At 40.9% G+C, this 19,586-nt stretch overlaps 2 protein-coding genes across 2 annotated transcripts in view; both read left to right on the top strand.

The window, feature by feature from the left end:
• LOC311081535 (NACHT, LRR and PYD domains-containing protein 3-like) overlaps positions 1-9,943 on the top strand; it is an 84,717-nt gene extending 74,774 nt beyond the window's left edge. The window contains exon 12 of the mRNA XM_084112080.1: positions 8,408-9,943. Coding sequence (XP_083968206.1) covers positions 8,408-9,024 — 617 coding nt within the window. The 3' untranslated portion in view covers positions 9,025-9,943. The remainder of the gene's footprint in view (positions 1-8,407) is intronic.
• LOC311081544 (uncharacterized protein) overlaps positions 1-19,586 on the top strand; it is a 300,285-nt gene that overhangs the window by 152,864 nt on the left and 127,835 nt on the right. The window lies entirely within an intron of this gene.

Here is a 19,586-nt window from a genome sequence, read left to right as displayed (position 1 = left end):
ACTCCCCAATGTAAGTCAATGGGAGTTTTTGAATGAGTTTTTTCGAGTTTTGATCGTCATTTTTAGGAAAACCGTAAGTCCGATCAGTCTGAAAAGATATAGCATACCGAGTCAGATCAGTTTGAGTGTCTGAGCCGAGTTTGGAGTATGTAGAGTTAAAGCTCTAGGAGGAGTTTGATATAGATTTTTTTAGGGTCAGAAGAATAATAATAATAAGTTTAAATAGGATTTCAATATGTTGGCTTTCTCAAGCCAACTTAACTAGATGCGAAAGTTCGTCGAGACAAACTTTAAGTTGGCTTGAGAAAGTTTGGAGCAGAACGTTTTTTTGCTAGGCGGTTGCTAGGATGTTATAGGTGGTTGCTATGGTGTTGCTAGGGTATTTTGGGCGGTTGCTAGGGTGTTCTGGGTGGTTGCTAGGTTTTTGCTAGGGTGTCCTGGGTGGTCGCTAAGGTCTTTTGGGTGGTTGCTAGGGTGTTCTAGGTGGTTGCTAGGGTATTCTGGGTGGTTGCTAGGCGGTTGCTAGGGTTTTCTGGGTGGTTGCTAGGCTGTTTTGGGTGGTTGCTAGGGTATTCTGGGTGGTTGCTAGGCGGTTGCTAGGATATTTCTGATGGTTGCTAGGGTCTTTTGGGTGGTTGCTAGGCAGTTGCTAGGATATTTTGGGTGGTTGCTAGGGTCTTTTGGGTGGTTGCTAGGCGGTTGCTAGGATATTTTAGGTGGTTGCTAGGGTGTTTTGGGTGGTTGCTAGGCGGTTGCTAGGGTGTTTTGGGTGGTTGCTAGGATGTTTTGGGTGGTTGCTAGGGTGTTTTGGGTGGTTGCTAGGCGGTTGCTAGGGTGTTTTGGGTGGTTGCTAGGATATTTTGGGTGGTTGCTAGGGTCTTTTGGGTGGTTGCTAGGCGGTTGCTAGGGTGTTTTGGGTGGTTGCTAGGCGGTTGCTAGGGTGTTTTGGGTGGTTGCTAGGGTGTTTTGGTTGGTTGCTAGGGTGTTCTGGGTGGTTGCTAGGGTCTTTTGGGTGGTTGCTAGGGTGTTCTGGGTGGTTGCTAGGGTCTTTTGGGTGGTTGCTAGGCGGTTGCTAGGGTGTTTTGGGTGGTTGCTAGGATATTTTGGGTGGTTGCTAGGGTCTTTTGGGTGGTTGCTAAGCGGTTGCTAGGGTGTTTTGGGTGGTTGCTAGGATATTTTGGGTGGTTGCTGGGTGGTTGCTAGGGTCTTTTGGGTGGTTGCTAGGCGGTTGCTAGGGTGTTTTGGGTGGTTGCTAGGATATTTTGGGTGGTTGCTAGGATATTTTGGGTGGTTGCTAGGGTGTTCTGGGTGGTTGCTAGGCGGTTGCTAGGGTGTTCTGGGTGGTTGCTATGGTATTCAGGGCGGTTGATATGGTGTTACTAGGTGGTTGGTAGTTGTCACAGATGGTTACTATGGAGTTTTTATAGAGTTCTTAGCATGATCTTGGCATGATTTAACACTTAACTAATTGCTATTAGCATTTAGCTATTCATTGCTAGCATGTGTAGCATGTTGGAAGTGCTGTTTGCTAGCATGAGTCAAAAGAGCCAAAACTCATCTCTATACGATGTTCTGATACAGAGATATAGGTCTTGCAAAACGGTTGCTAGGGTACTCAAGTTTGGTTGCTATGGAGTTGCTTGGGAGCTGGAAGATTTAAACTTAAGAAGTTTATAGTGGTTTGAAGTTTACAGTAGTTTGAAGTTTGACAGATAGATAAATAAGTTAGATAGACACACACACACACACACACACACAAACACACACACACACACACTAACTCGCTCACACACTCACTCATAAACTCAGTGTGTGTGTCTGAGTTTAGAGTTTATAAGTGTATACATTGATGAGTTTATAAGTGTATGAGTTCTTGAGTTTTGAGTTTATAAGTTTAAATCAGTTTAGAGTTTATAAGTTTAAATGAGATTAAGAGTTCAGAGTTTATTAATTTATGAGTTTAAGAGTTCATAAGTTTATGAATTCATGAGTTTATAAGTTAATTAGTTTATAAGTGTTTATAGTTTAGAGTTTATTAGTTTAAATGAGTCTCATTGGCTAATATAGTATATAGAACGGCAGTTTGGTTTAGTCTTCAAGGTATTTAGATTTGAATTTTCGTCGGTTGGTGAGTTTGAATCTGGATTTGAATTGGGAGTTGGGAGTTTTTCCGAGTTTTGATCGTCATTTTTAGGAAAACCGTAAGTCCGATCAGTCTGAAAAGATATAGCAACTAACTTCAGATCAGTTTGAGTGTCTGAGCCGAGTTTGGAGTATGTAGAGTTAAAGCTCTAGGACGAGTTTGAGTCAACAGTTTTTAACAGAAGAATAATAATAATAATAAGTTTAAATAGGATTTCAATATGTTGGCTCTCTCAAGCCAACTTAACTAGAATGTACATTTCCTGAAGAAAATGTGAGTGGTGCTTGCAGTGGCAAAATTCGGCATGGTTGCTAGGGTGTTCTGGGTGGTTGCTAGGCAGTTGCTATGATATTCTGGGTGGTTGCTAGGTGGTTGCTAGGGTGTTCTGGGTGGTTGCTAGGGTGTTGCTAGGCAGTTGCTATGGTGTTATGGGTGGTTGCTAGGCAGTTGCTAGGGTATTCTGGGTGGTTGCTAGGGCGTTGCTAGGCAGTTGCTAGGGTGTTCTGGGTGGTTGCTAGGCGGTTGCTAGGCAGTTGCTATGGTGTTCTGGGTGGTTGCTAGGGCGTTGCTAGGCAGTTGCTAGGCAGTTGCTATGGTGTTCTGGGTGGTTGCTAGGCAGTTGCTAGAGTATTCTGGGTGGTTGCTATGGTGTTGCTAGGCGGTTGCTAGGGTATTCTGGGTGGTTACTATGGTTTTGCTAGGCGGTTGCTAGGGTGTTCTGGGTGGTTGCTATAGTGTTGCTAGGCGGTTGCTAGGGTGTTATGGGTGGTTGCTAGGCAGTTGCTAGGGTATTCTGGGTGGTTGCTAGGGCGTTGCTAGGCAGTTGCTAGGGTGTTCTGGGTGGTTGCTAGGCGGTTGCTAGGCAGTTGCTATGGTGTTCTGGGTGGTTGCTAGGGCGTTGCTAGGCAGTTGCTAGGGTGTTCTGGGTGGTTGCTAGGCAGTTTCTAGGGTATTCTGGGTGGTTGCTATGGTGTTGCTAGGCGGTTGCTAGGGTATTCTGGGTGGTTGCTAGGGCATTGCTAGGCAGTTGCTAGGGTGTTCTGGGTGGTTGCTATGGTGTTGCTAGGTGGTTGCTAGAGTGTTCTGGGTGGTTGCTAGGGCGTTGCTAGGCAGTTGCTAGGGTGTCCTGGGTGGTTGCTATGGTGTTGCTAGGCAGTTGCTAAGGTGTTCTGAGTGGTTGCTAGGCAGTTGCTAGGGTATTCTTGGTGGTTGCTAGGCAGTTGCTAGGGTATTCTTGGTGGTTGCTAGGGCGTTGCTAGGTGGTTGCTAGGGTGTTCTGGGTGGTTGCTATGGTGTTGCTAGGCAGTTGCTATGGTATTCTGGGTGGATGCTAGGGCATTGCTAGGCAGTTGCTAGGGTGTTCTGGGTGGCTGCTAGGTGTTCTGGGTGGTTGCTAGGCAGTTGCTAGGTGTTCTAGGTGGTTGCTAGGCAGTTGCTAGGGTGTTCTGGGTGCTTGCTAGAGTTTTTTGTGGTTACTAGAGCATTTCTAGACGTTGTTAGGGTGTACAGGGTGGTTGCTAAGGTATTTTTGGTAGTTGCTATGGTGTTACTAGTTGGTTGGTAGTTGTCAAATATGGTTACTATGGAGTTTTTATAGAGTTCTTAAAATCTTTAATAACGAGTGCCTTCAGTACGGCACTCGGCCTGCGGCCTCGTGCCTATGGCCGAATAGGCACAAGCATGGAGTGATATCGCAAGGCCACGAGAGTAAAATTGCTTTAAAAAATAAAAAAAATGCAAAAAAATGTTTTTTTTTGGTTTAGGGTGGTTGCTAGGGAGCTCTTAGTGGTTGCTAGGGTGCTGAAACTGGTTGCTAGGGTGTGGCTATGAAGATTTTGGGCCATAACTTATTGGCTGCTTGATAATATAAATCCTCTGAGGGAGAGAGAGAGGGAGAGACGCAGGGGTGTCAGGCCCTTTGGAGTGGTGTGTGTGTGAAAACGTCGGTTGGGATTCAAATATTTTTAGAACTCCCAATGTAAAGTCAATGGGACTTTTTTGGCCGCTTTTTCGTCCGCTGTGTGAACATCGTACACCCGATCGCTTAGAAAAGTCATAGCACACCTCTCCTCAATGAGCCGCTCGATTTGACGCCTCACTCAGGGGTCTGTGACAAACGGTGCGGGGCGAGTTTCGCGCCAAACTTTTGTGTGGAATAATAATAATAAGAAGAACTAGAATGTACATTTCCTGAAGAAAATGTGAAGTGGTGCTTGCAGTGGCAAAACTCGCCACTCGGTTGCTAGGGTGTTATACATGATTGCATACGAGCCAACAACCATGTCTGTACGATGTTCTGGTGCTGAGATATGGCTTATTCATGTTGTTCTGGGTGGTTGCTATGGTGTTCTGGGTGGTTGCTATGGTGTTGCTAGGGTATTCTGGGTGGTTGCTAGGCGGTTGCTAGGGTATTCTGGGTGGTTGCTAGGCGGTTGCTAGGGTGTTCTGGGTGGTTGCTATGGTGTTGCTAGGCGGTTGCTAGGGTATTCTGGGTGGTTGCTATGATGTTGCTAGGCGGTTGCTAGGGTATTCTGGATGGTTGCTAGGGCGTTGCTAGGCAGTTGCTAGGGTGTTCTGGGTGGTTGTTATGGTGTTGCTAGGCGGTTGCTAGGGTATTCTGGGTGGTTGCTATCGTGTTGCTAGGTGGTTGCTAGGGTATTCTAGGTGGTTGCTAGGGTATTCTTAGTGGTTGTTAGGCAGTTGCTAGGTGGTTGCTAGGGTGTTCTGGGTGGTTGCTATGGTGTTGCTAGGCGGTTGCTAGGGTATTCTGGGTGGTTGCTAGGGTGTTGCTAGGCAGTTGCTAGGGTATTCTGGGTGGTTGCTATGGTGTTGCTAGGGTATTCTGGATGTTGCTAGGGCGTTGCTAGGCAGTTGCTAGGGTATTCTGGGTGGTTGCTATGGTGTTGCTAGGCGGTTGCTAGGGTATTCTGGGTGGTTGCTATGGGGTTGCTAGGCAGTTGCTATGGTATTCTGGGTGGATGCTAGAGCGTTGCTAGGCAGTTGCTAGGGTGTTCTATGTGGTTGCTAGGTGTTCTGGGTGGTTGCTAGGCAGTTGCTAGGTGTTCTGGGTGGTTGCTAGGCAGTTGCTAGGGTGTTCTGGGTGGTTGCTAGAGTTTTTTGGTGGTTACTAGAGCATTTCTAGACGTTGCTAGGGTGTTCAGGGTGGTTGCTAAGGTATTTTTGTTAGTTGCTATGGTGTTACTAGGTGGTTGGTAGTTGTCAAATATGGTTACTATGGAGTTTTTATAGAGTTCTTAAAATCTTTAATAACGAGTGCCTTCAGTACGGCACTCGGCCTGCGGCCTCGTGCCTATGGCCGAATAGGCACAAGCATGGAGCGATATCGCAAGGCCATGAGAGTAAAATTGCTTTAAAAAATTAAAAAAAATAAAAAAATATATATTTTTTGTTTTAGGGTGGTTGCTAGGGAGCTCTTAGTGGTTGCTAGGGTGCTGTAACTGGTTGCTAGGGTGTGGCTATGAAGATTTTAGGCCATTACTTATTGGCTGCTTGATAATATAAATCCTCTGAGGGAGAGAGAGAGGGAGAGACGCAGGGGTGTCAGGCCCTTTGGAGTCTGTGTGTGTGAAAACGTCGGTTGGGATTCAAATGTTTTTAGAACTCCCAATGTAAAGTCAATGGGACTTTTTTGGCCGCTTTTTCGTCCGCTGTGCGAACATCGTACACCCGATCGCTTAGAAAAGTCATACCACACCTCTCCTCAATGAGCCGGTCGATTTGACACCTCACTCAGGGGACTGTGACAAACGGTGCGGGGCGAGTTTCGCGCCAAACTTTTGTCCGGAATAATAAGAAGAAAAATAATAATAATAAGTATGAGCAATAACAATAGTGATGCTTTCAAAAAAGCACCACTAATAATAATAAGTATGAGCAATAACAATAGTGATGCCTTGCTTTCAGCAAGCACCACTAATAATAATAAGTTTAAGTACAATATCAGAAAGTTGGCTCTCTCAAGCCAACTTAATAATACACATTTAACAGGATCGATTGATGTATGAAACTTGCTTGTAATATCAAAGTCAACAGAGCAAAATTAATTTCTTTTGAACTGAACTGAAAAAAATCCAGCAAAACGCGTGGGCGCGTTTGCCGACCTCAGAGGGTTAAACCAGCACATGTCAAGGCCCGTCTTAAGTTTGCCAATGACCATTTGGATGATCCAGAGGAGTCATGGGAGAAAGTCATGTGGTCAGATGAGACCAAAATAGAACTTTTTGGTCATAATTCCACTAAACGTGTTTGGAGGAAGAAGAATGATGAGTACCATCCCAAGAACACCATCCCTACTGTGAAGCATGGGGGTGGTAGCATCATGATTTGGGGGTGTTTTTCTGCACATGGGACAGGGCGACTGCACTGTATTAAGGAGAGGATGACCGGGGCCATGTATTGCGAGATTTTGGGGAACAACCTCCTTCCCTCAGTTAGAGCATTGAAGATGGGTCGAGGCTGGGTCTTCCAACATGACAATGACCCGAAGCACACAGCCAGGATAACCAAGGAGTGGCTCTGTAAGAAGCATATCAAGGTTCTGGCGTGGCCTAGCCAGTCTCCAGACCTAAAACCAATAGAGAATCTTTGGAGGGAGCTCAAACTCCGTGTTTCTCAGCGACAGCCCAGAAACCTGACTGATCTAGAGAAGATCTGTGTGGAGGAGTGGGCCAAAATCCCTCCTGCAGTGTGTGCAAACCTGGTGAAAAACTACAGGAAACGTTTGACCTCTGTAATTGCAAACAAAGGCTACTGTACCAAATATTAACTTTGATTTTCTCAGGTGTTCAAATACTTATTTGCAGCTGTATCATACAAATAAATAGTTAAAAAATCATACATTGTGATTTCTGGATTTTTTTTTTTTAGATTATGTCTCTCACAGTGGACATGCACCTACCATGACAATTTCAGACCCCTCCATGATTTCTAAGTGGGAGAACTTGCAAAATAGCTGGGTGTTCAAATACTTATTTTCCTCACTGTATGTTCTATCCGTTTTGTCAAGTCAAATGTATTAATAATGCCATCAGAATGCAACCAAAGCACAGGATAGCAATAAGTAGATGGCTATAAATAATTGTAAATCATACAAATTAAATGCCATGATCACTAGATTTTATACAGGTGTTACTGTAATGATACTGTTAATGGTGATCAGCAACCAAATATTGATAATGTGGACGTTACTGCCTTGGCATGACTTCTCACTTTTTGCTGACAATACAAAGGCAGAGTACAAGAGCCTGCTACTGTAGCTAGAGAGCTAGCAAGAGTCTGCTAACGTGAGCTAGCTTGTAACAGCGTTCATACACATCACGTTGTAGATAATTCAATTATACTGTTTAAAGTCCAATCTTTAGAACTGTTCACTGTGTTAACACACACACACACACACACACACACACACACACTATCTCTCTCTCTCTCACACACACACACACACACACACACACACTCACACTCTCTCTCTCTCTCTCACTCTCTCTCTCTCTCAAACACACACACACACACACACACACACACACACACTCTCTCTCTCTCTCTCTCTCTCTCTCTCTCTCTCTCTCTCTCTCTCTCCGTCTCTCTCTCTCTCACACACACACACTCTCTTCAAATGTTCAATTCAAATTCAAATGAGCTTTATTGGCATGACTTGTACAGTATTGCCAAAGCATTGGCCATTACATAAGCAACGAACAAATAATCAACAAAGTCAATAAATCAATCAGTAAACAATTGCATGAATACATGTATATAAACAAGAAAAAAATAAAAATAAACACCTTTGTACATTTGTACCAACATTCAGACAAGATGAGAATGATTCTGACTTTAGTTTTGTCCACTGGCTGACTCTCGTAGTTTGTGGCAGGCCGTCACATATTTTGCTGCTGTTGTGATTGAGCTGGAGTTCTCTCCCAGAATATGATTTAATTTTAATGAATTTGGTAATGCCATAAAATTTGTTTCTAGTTGTTGGAATCTAGTGAAATAGTCTGATCTAATGCTGTGATAGTGATCACAGTGTATCAGGAAGTGTTCTTCTGTCTCCACCTCTCCCTGAGAGCACAGTGAACACAGTCTCTGTTCACACACACACACACACACACACACACACACACACTCACACACACTCACACACACACACACACACTCAATCCTGAATGAACGAGTCAGATCTGAGATGAAGACTCGAGATAGAGAGTTTCTGTAATTCACTGATGTGTGTTTTCTCTCCATCAGATTCTCATCCGCTCACTCTGGATCTGAACACTGTGAATAGATGCCTCCGTCTGTCTGAGTGGAACAGAGAGATTACTGGCACTCGCACAGTCCAGCCGTATCCTGATCATCCAGACAGATTTGATGGGTGTCAGCAGGTGTTGTGTAGAGAGAGTGTGTGTGGACGCTGTTACTGGGAGATTGAGTGGAGTGGTGATGTGTGTATATCAGTGTCATATAATAGCATCAGCAGGAAGGGACGGGGTCATAAGAGTGTGTTTATATCAGTGTCATATAATAGCATCAGCAGGAAGGGACGGGGTCATGAGAGTGTGTTTGGATGTAATGATCAGTCCTGGAGTTTGGAGTGCTCTTCCTCCAGATTTCCCTTCAGTTACTCATTCAGATACAATTACATAGCGACTAAACTCCTTGTAAATCCCATCATCAGGAGGACAAGAGTGTGTAAAACAGGAGTGTGTAGAGTAGGAGTGTATGTGGATCACAGTGCAGGAACTCTGTCCTTCTACAGCGTTGACAGAGACACACTCATACACACAGTCCAGACCACATTCACACACACACTCTATCCGGGGTTTGGGTTTTATAATGATGGAGCATCAGTGAGACTGTGTTGATGAGTGAGAACAGTCTGATGAGAGCCTCTACCCATAATGCTTTGAGCTCATGATAAATCAGTGACAGTGAGATGATGTTCTAGAGTCTCTTATTGTCTCTTCATTACATTAATAACACAGCTGAACTTCTGTCAGTGAAATAAAGAGAAACACACACACACACACACACAGAGAAGAGAGAGGAAATATGAGACACAATGAGACTCACTGAAACATGTCTGGATGATACGAGCACAACTAGACTTTAATAACACACACACACACACACACACACACACACACACACACACGAGACTCACTGAAACATGTCTGGATGATACGAGCAAAACTAGACTTTCAGCTCTAAACTCAGTTTAACACATTCAGAGATGTTTTATCTCAACTTCTCCATCTGTTCAGAACATGATTCACACACACACACACACACACACACACACACACACACACACACACACACACACACACACACACACACACACACACAGAGAGAGAGAGACTCTCTCACACTCAGTCACTCTCTCTCTCTCACACACACACACACACACACACACACACACACAGAGAGAGAGAGAGACTTTCTCACACTCAGTCACTCTCACTCTCACACACACGCGCGCACACACGCGCACACAGATTTTTTTCTAAATCTCATAATCATTTGTAAACAGACAAGTATTCATTACTTCAATGATATCATTTTATTCTGCCTTTAATTATTACATTGTTTAATACATCTTTATCTAACTGTGATTTTGTAAATGCCCATTTCTGAAATACATAACTTAGACAGTTTCCTCTGATAACAGACTCTAGATTATAATATCTCATGTATTTTCTGTAAAGCTGCTTTGAAACGATGTGTGTTGTGAAAAACACTGTAAAAATAAATGTGAATTGAATTAAAAGTGTTTTATCTTCTAAATCTGTTCTTCTTCCACACAGTTTCACACATCTTCAATCATAAACCACATTTTTAAGGTGTAATTTCAACACCTTAATTTCTTTTATGTTGTTTACTTTTGATATTATTACTACAACTACTATTATTTATATTTCATGTATCATAATTAGTAATAGTGGAATTTTATTTATCCATTTATTTATTATTATGATTAGATTTCTTTTCTGTTTTTTTTTCTTATTGATTATTACTCAGTTATGTTATGTTGTAATATATATATATATATATTAGGGTGGCCAATAAAAATAAGCAGAAAAAAAAAAAAAAGTGATAAATTCTATGATTTGAACCTTGCAAACATGGACCATAAAGACAAAAGGAATAGGGTTAAAATTTCAGCTAAATTGAAGATGATTTAGAGCAGGGGAGTCAAACTCATTTTCACAGAGGGCCACTTCAGCATTATGGCTGCCCTCAAAGGGCCAGTTGTAACTGTAACTGTAAGACTAAAAATGTTAATATATTGTCTCTTTATTTGATTATTACTTATTTAAGTTACAAATATTGTATATGCATTTGCAGGGGTGTTTCTAGGTTTTAAAAACATCAGGGGATGATCCCAAAACATCAGGGGCTGGGTAATAATGATTTGATACAGAGAATAATGTATATTGTATATATGCAGGGGCAAACTGGCTCAAAAATTCAGCCTTGGCACTGTAGCCACACCAGCCCACATTACCACACAGTCATGCGTATTCAAATGTGAGGTAGTTAGGGGGGTTCGGGGACATGCGCCTCGATAAAATTTGGATTTCTCGGACCTACATATGTGCATTTTAGGGTGTTTAAAGGCCAAAAAATGTGGATAACAATAGCTTTAAAAGCATGTCAGTGGGCAGTAGCATAAATTATTTGTCAAGATAACAGATTCTTAAAAATGAGAATGAGGATAAATGTTGTAATGAATGATCCACACTACAAAATGGAAATGCAGAATGTTTCTGCTTATTGTTGACAATACACAATCACATATTCCAAACAGGAATGGCCTTAAATGAGAAATCTTTCAAGGATTATTTTGCATAGATGTTACATTTCAATCAAAAACCAGTGCAATCTTTTTGTGTTCAGAGGCAAATGAGCAATTTATATTAGCATTAAAGATTGGTTTCAGCAACTTGTTTCTTTCCTGAGTTAATCAATGTTTTTGGCACTCATCAGTTTAAAGTTCAATTGTTCACTCATAAAGACAGTCATTTGCCGCCACCTACTGGCTTAATGATGCAAGTGGCGCAAACACAGACAAGCGGAGTGATACAAATGGTGAAAAGGCTAATACTGGTACATATATTAAAATAATATAAAATATCAATATATTATTCTTCAATCAGTTCTATGCAGCAGAATCAGATTTAACAGATTTATTTTTTGACCAATTATAAAAAAATAAAGTATAGTCCTACAAAGCTATTTTTATCAGAGCATGAGCAGAGCAGGGAGAGAACCAGTGAACGAGAGGTCTTGCCCAGTGAACCAGTCTTGCCCAGCACGGCTATACACACCATGTTACAGCACAGTAGTGCTATTGCAAAAAGAAACAAGTCCAGAGAAATTTCATGTCGGCACATTTTTTTTAGCGGACTTTGTCTTTCCGGTGAGCGTGAGCAGAGCTCGCAACACAAACACACACACACACACACACACACGGAGGTTGCTTGCGGAACATTGAGCAGAACGCGCTGTGAACACGGAGCGGAGAGCACAGCGCGCACACACAGCGGAACGCACTTCTAAGTTATGCATCTTCGGAAGCGGACTCGCACGCAAATCATAAAACACGCTGAGCCAGAGTCAAACCATCGCCGAACACGGAGGGGCGCGGCGGCTTTTTAGTATCTTTCGCCCAAAAACCGAAAATGTTATTTCCGGCCGAATATTTTCGGCAGCCTAAATTTCGTTGCATCCCTAATTTTAAGACACCCATATGCTCTCGCGGGCCATATAAAATAATGTGGCGGGCCGGAATAGGCTCACGGGCCTTGAGTTTGACACATGTGATTTAGAGGTTGCACAAGCCCCTTGAAGTTTTGAGAATTTTCACGTAAACAATGTTAAATGGCAAAGCCGTGTCAGATTATTACACATTGCTTGTCCCTGTAATCTGGTATATATTCTTGAAAAATTTACTTCTTTTCTACAAATAATCCCATATATTTCATTAAATGGTAAAAATGGTAAATGGACTGCAATAGCGCTTTCACAGACCTATGGCCACCAAAGCCCTTTACATAGCCTCACATTCCCCCATTCATACACCGACGACGGTGTCAGTCATGCAAGGCCGCCATCCAGCTCGTCGGGAGCAGCAGGGGTTAGGTGTCTTGCTCATGGACACCTCGACACTTGGTCAGATGGAACCGGGGACTGAACCACCAACCTTCCAGTTTGTAGACAACCTACATGAACCACTGAGCCACTGAAAGGCAGAATAGTGTACCAAATGCTGACCGCTGCCTAAGCAAAGATGAACTTGTTACCTCAAAAATACTCTGGAAAGAACAGAAAGCTATGGAAAGCCAAGAAATGAAGAATCAGAGAAGGCTTTGCACAAATGCAGATTGGTCAAGGGGGGACATTCCTTCTTGGCTGAAGTCGCAGTGAAGTGGTGAGTCAACTTGATATTACTAAAATACTGATATTACTAGCAAGTATATTTTTGTTATATAGTTTGAATATATCTTGATTATTTTAATCAGGGATTTCTATTTATTTTAATGATAAATCACAATTGGAGAATTTTTTTTTTTTTGTGAATTAAATGTAAAAGCGTTATATATGTTAACCTGTTAAGCTGCAACCCCACTTTTGAAAAATCCCCAGAAATGACATACCCAAACTGAAACAGATACAGTTCATGAACCCTTTGCACTAAAAGCACAAGTATGATCTCATTTGAAAGCTGGCAGTTTATTGTAAATGTAGAATTAATTATTGTCATAATGGAAAAAATAGTTATAAATAGCTTCAAAATTTTGTAAAGTTATTCAAAAAAAATTGTTATACCGCTAATCAAGTGACATAGGTGATTTTTCTTTTGTCTTGTGCAACCCCTAAATATCATTTAATTTAGCCCATTTTTTTATGTGATAACTTAAACTGGTGGTAGACCAAAATGCTGGGTTCAAATTGGGACAAAAGAGAAAAAAGTTTTTTTGGGCCACCCTAATATAAATATATATATATATTTTTTTTTTTTCATTTTGAGAAACGGTCTGAAATGAAGAGTTAAATGAACAAAACTATTTAGACAGACAAACACTAAATTCAAACACTGTATTTCCTTTCAGCGATCAGTAAAATCATAAATATATGTAGGCCTATAAACATTTATAACGAATGAAGTGGGGAGCCGTTGCTATGGGAAGTGGAGAGCCGTTGCTATGGGAAGTGGAGAGCCGTTGCTATGCAGTGGCGGCGCCAGGGAGGAGCTAGGTGGTGCTGTAGCTCCCCCTATAATAGCCATAGCACCTGCTCAGCACCCCCAAGAAATGTCTGTAATTTTTTATATTTATATTTTAATGTCATGTCTGAATAGTTTTTTCATGTTGTTAAAAATAGGAATTAAATAATAATTAAAAAATCGCGAGCGGGCGCGGGCGCCGTGAGCGCTGAGCGAGCAGGAATGAGTAACGTTAGTGACTGTTGTCGTCGAAAAAGATGGATAAAGCAAAAAAGCTGTTGGGGACAAAAAATAGAAAAAGAAAGAGGGAAAAGGAGATGGCATGTCAATTGATGCGACAGCAGCTAAATAAGTGGATGGTGAAAGGCAACAGGTAGGATTTAAAGTGTGACGTCCAGGGGCAGGCATGTAGGCTACTGGCCATCGGGACTACCGGGAGATTCCCGGTGGGCCGACGTGCTTTTTGGGACGATACATCTCATACTTTTTTTTTTTTTTTTTTGTCTTAACGGCCCATAAAACTTGTACATCAGCGGCTCATTCGTTTTGTTTTGCTTAATTGGCGGCGCATGGGTTAGTGCCAGTGTAATGCATTGGTCAAAAAAAGTCAGCGTTAGTTTTTTTTTCTGACACCCCATGAAACACGTAGATTAGCGGCCCATTGGTTATTTTCTTGATTGACACTGGGCTGGCCCAATCACATCTTTAATTTGAAGTATAGAAATACACTCTTTCAAGTATAGAAATTAGTACAAAGCTAATTATGAAAGTTTCCTTTATTTTTCAGGGCATTTGTTTTACAATATATGACTATTACTATCATGGGATTAATATTATAACTATTATTATGTAGTAGTGTAATGTAGACTGACACTGTAACTAAAAGAGGTTTGAATTTTTCTTTGTTTAATTTACACACTGAATATGGGTTGGAGCTTTTAATTTTTAACTCTCAAAGTGCACCAGATTGATGATTGCCAAAATTGTTGCTGCATACCCCTCTGACACTGGGTAGTTGCGTCCCTGTCTATAGCCCTTGCGTTGAACACTTTTACATATATATACAGTATATATATGCTTATAGTCGCGGAACGAGTATAGTTAATGCGGGCGTGTAGGCTACGCATGTGTAGGCCTATACCAAGGGTGGTCCGATTCGCATCCCTCCATAATGAAACGCCCCAAAATTCAAAGCACCTTCTCTTAAGTGTTGAGCATCCCCATAGCACCTGCAACAGAAAATCTCTGGAGCCGCCACTGTTGCTATGGGCCGCTGCTGCTGTTGTGATGCTCCTCTGATGAAGAAAGGCTCATTTCTCCAGCAACATTCAGCATGACCTGATCGCGGACTGACAGCTGTGACTGTGAGTTCAGTCCGCCTTGTTTTATTGATTATATGATCCGTAGTCTGTCAGTTTATAATGAAACGCACGAGCAGCGCCTGTAGTTTATCATCCGTGTTCAATAAGAATCTGTTTTAGCACTTTGACACAGAAATCTTCCTCTAAACAATCATGAACATCGACCTGATTATCAAAGACCTGTGTTTTAGTGCCAAACAAAGCTGTAGGGGTTCAGCGAAAAATCGGGAGGCAGGAAGTAGCTGACGTCAGCTGCCGCTAATAACCGGAAGTCGGAGGTGGATGCCGCTTTTAGCAAGGCAAATAAATTATTATATCAATGTATATATAGAATTTTAGTACTTATTTAAATAAAATACTTGAATTTGTAATTATTTTGTATTTGATTTAAAAAGGTTTATCAAATATAAATCAAGTAACGAAGATCATAGACATAATACAAAAAACATTAAGCTACACTTGAAATTATGAATTTGTACGTGTATAAATATAATTTATGAATGAGTAGACATCCTGTCTAAAAGAAAAAAAGAACATTGTCTCAATGACCTTTATTTAAAATCATATTTTGCTATCATTCAAGTTCAGTTTTACATTTGTAGCATTTCAATACACTCTTGTCTTTGTTTTATAAAACAGCTGTAACTTTTGAGACAGGCTTGATATTTGTTGTTCTTAAATCAGAATGATCAACAACAGATGGTAAAGTTCGTAGAAAAATTAAGTTGGCTTGAAAAAGCCTAGCCAGAAAGTTTGAAAACGTTTTACAATGTTCTAGCATGGTTTAACATGATTTACAATGTTTCTAGTGAGCTCAGGCCCTCTACAGTCTTGGAGGAACTGCGATTCCCTTGTGCTTTTGTGTGTGCGTTGAATGCTCTGTGCAGGTCTTGTGATATGCAGCAGCTGACCCCAAGACGCCTTTCTGCGACCTCCGACGTCATCACCGGCTTTTAGACTGGAACTGGTTGATTGAACGACTTTTCACTCTCCAGCATCTGGCACCGATCACTGCAAAACCCTGGATGGGTGTTTTCCGAGTAAAAGCCTTGAATTTCTCCTCGTTTTCCTCTTCCAACATAACCTAGAGCAGGGGTTCTCAAACTATCTGGAGATAGGGACCCCTCATAGGGCAGAAAAAATTCCAAGGACCCCCTCACCCAAATTTGTCCTTGGCTGCGTCACCGCCACAATTTCAAGGTCACTTTTTGTCACGCTCTATATTCATATTTATTATGTAAATTATTTTAAACAAGAATAAGGTGTAGGTAAATACTTTTTTTAATTTGAAGCACAATTATACTGTATATAAAACTAAAAATCTTTAAAAACAAAAAAAAAATTATTAAAGTTTAAAGTGCTTCACTGAGCTGCCAAACTAACTATTTTGAGTCTCTAGCTCAGGCGCGGTAGGCTCTACCTCCGTCTCTGAGTCGGATGCCATCTCCGACGAAGGACCAGGGCTTGGCATCTTACCAGGGACTGGGGGGACTGGAGGCTGAAGTAGCTCCATGTCTGGGCTGTTGTCGAGCATTGACCGGGGAGTAGGGTTTTAACGGTATTCCTACTCTTACCGATACTGCTTATCGATTCGGTACTTTAACTGTATTCTTATCGGTTCTTTTTGTTTTATATATATATTAAACAAAGATAAACAAAAGATAAACAATTAAACAAAGATATACAGGGTGGGCCATTTATATGGATACACCGTAATAACATGGGAATGGTTGGTGATATTAAAGTCCTGTTTGTGGCACATTAGTATATGTAAATATCACCACCCATCTTGAGGAGTTTGCCCCCTCACATATACTAATGTGCCACAAACAGGACTTTAATATCACCAACCATTCCCATGTTATTACGGTGTATCCATATAAATGGCCCACCCTGTACATTATATAGGCCTACACAGTGCTTTAATTTTAGGAAGGTCTACTAACATTACTGTTCAGGTATGGTCTAAAAAGAAATCTAATAATGTAATCAAATGTAAAATAACACAGCATAATTTATCATAAATAGATTAATGCTTATTAAAGCTGAAGTCATTCTTTCAAGAGCTGTGAGTGATTTTCTCTTGTTCAGCATGTTTATTAGACCGCTGCCCCTTTAAGACCGAGTGCAGATCTAATAGGCTACTGATGCACCATATTCTCCCAACTACCATAACTACGTCCATTTAAGACATAAACTGTTTTTAGTGAATCTCCAAGCTGGTCATTTTGACATACTTTTGTGTACATTTGATCGTTTAGACGCGCACATTAAACCCAAAGTATAATTTGCTTGTCTCGGTCTGTCTCGGAGTGCGCGCCGCCTTGCGAACAGCATCTCTTGCGCAGATTTTTGTGCTTTTAATAGCTCTTTTAATTATTAACGATTCCCGCAATTTATCAACAGTAGCTAGACTGCATTTTACAACAATCACCGATCGTGCTGATTCTGTCGTTAAGTTTGAGTTTTAGGGAGAAATGACTGCGTAATGCTGCGAAGGGAAGAAGTTGCGCTAGACAGAATGCGGCTATAGTTTTTAATGGTTTTACCTCAAAGTCAATATATTCTTTTTTATAATCTTTGGAAGCCGAAATCTAAAATAAAATCAGACTAATATCACAGACCTTAAGTGTAACCAGGCTACGTTTGAATGTTTAATTCTGTCCTCCGCTGTGGCACCGCGTGAGAGAAGAGTGTGAGTTCCCATGAGTGTGAGTTCTGTCAAAGGAGAACAAACGCTTAGTTCGTGGATGCGAGGACGTTAGGTGCACCGGTGCGACCTAGGGAAAATTGTAGTCGCACCCTTACAAAATTTGGTCGAACTCTAGAGCCCTGTGTGTGTGTGTGAGAGAGAGAGAGAGAGAGAGAGAAAGATAGATGGTAAAGTGGCAGGGGCAGCGCCATAGCATTTTTAACGCATGTGCTGAGGGGGTGCTAGATCATTGACAGGGGGAGCTGCGCAATTTTTTATATATATATATATATATATATATATATATATATATATATATATATATATATATATATATACTATTAATAAATGAGCAAAACTTGGTCACTAAATGTTTTATATTCAATTATTTTAATGATCACAATTAAAGTTTTAATTTTATCAAATTGAACAAGCGCAACATTCAGCATTCAATCAAATATTCTAAAATATGTAGGCTATTATTAAAGATATCATTCAGCATTCAATAATAATAATGTTATTTCAACATAATATCTCGTTATTTCGACATAATATGTGTACGTGCAACAAGCAAGATGTGCATTTGTAAATCCGGTGATGCCTGCATTGATTTTTATTACAGTGTCGGCTGCAAAGATGAAGTTGAACTATCGTGAACGCGCCTATAGAGAGAAATGCACATAATGGATGACATAATCAGAGAATAGCCTTTTTCTTTTCGTTTTAAATTATTTAGTTTAAAGACATTTTAAGCTTTGTGTATTTGATGTATTTCTCATGTCTGTGTGAGGCATACACTGAGTTTCGTTAAGTTAGGATGAGATGCGCTCCAGCTGACGTGCAATGCACCACCGCGCAGGCGCCTCCATAATGATATTGTCTGCTATATTTGCTTCTTATTAAATCCAGGCAATTGGTTGATGAAAAATGTATTAAAATTAAGATACAATTTATACAAAACGAAATTCACTTTAAAGAAAGGCTTTCTACAAACCAAAACTTAATGAAGTGGTCAAAATCATGTCTGACCCGCTCCATGTCTCTCAATAGCGCATCCTGTCTTACTCGTGCTATTCACTTTTCATAAATCAACATAAATGGAAAATAAATAACATTATAATATTTTAACAAATATGAAACTAAATGCGCTTATTTAATGGCTACAACAGTAGGCCTACAGACTCTCTATTTGTGCAAATTGCTGCACATTCATTTAACTCTGAATTGTGCACACACAATTTGAAGGGCATTTGTTCAAATCAAGTTCACGATAATTGTGCGTGCATTTATTAATCATTATGATACTAAAATCATAAAGTAGGCTATGCTATGTACAAAAAAGATGAGGTCCAGAATATGAATGCAACGTTTAATTACACCTTAAAGGGCATATTGCAGGTAAAAAAAAAATCAAAATGAATATATAACCGTGTATGAAAATATCATATGAAAAGATAATGCAGGATTTCAAATGTTTTAAAACGACATAAGGACACCAATTTAGTAGATAAAGTGAGCGTTTCTTTGACTGCTTGTAAAAAACGCTTTTTTTCAACATCGCTCATTTTACGTCACATGAGGTAGACGTGTGCTGTGCTCTGCTGCAGCTCAGTGCAGAGTATCCAGCTAACACATGACGTAATGTATTCGTACTTTTTGGTCACGTCATGACTTTACTAACTGACAACGTAACTACAACGTCGCATGCTCGGAATTTCATTACCATCATATTACCAACCCACAACGTCGTCAGTGTCCTCCTAAGGTTATAAGATAACCAACAACGTTCCAGATACGTACTCTATTCGTAATAATTTGGTAATTCCATGACTTACTGGCAACGGAACTGCAACGTCACGGGGCCGTAATTTCATTACCATCTTATCAGACTGCATTTCTATGAAATATTTTATTTGTTTCAATTGTTTGTTTAGTATTTCGTACGTTTGAAAGACGTTCATTTTATTCAAGTAATTAAGGTTATAATTATAGATGTTTATGTTTGTAAATGTTGCGTGGCTTTGACGTTTTAATGGGTGTGCGCGTGAACCTTCCAGTCGCCCTCAAACACTGGAGCGGAGATGAGTTGCCATGGAAACGGCGCGGCACCGACCGACCGCCCGCTCCACTGACTGCAACTGACAA

The sequence above is a fragment of the Abramis brama genome (genome assembly GCF_963993115.1).
Source record: "Abramis brama genome assembly, chromosome: 4".
Lineage (NCBI taxonomy): Eukaryota > Metazoa > Chordata > Actinopteri > Cypriniformes > Leuciscidae > Abramis > Abramis brama.
This window is presented reverse-complemented; position numbering and strand designations above follow the sequence as displayed.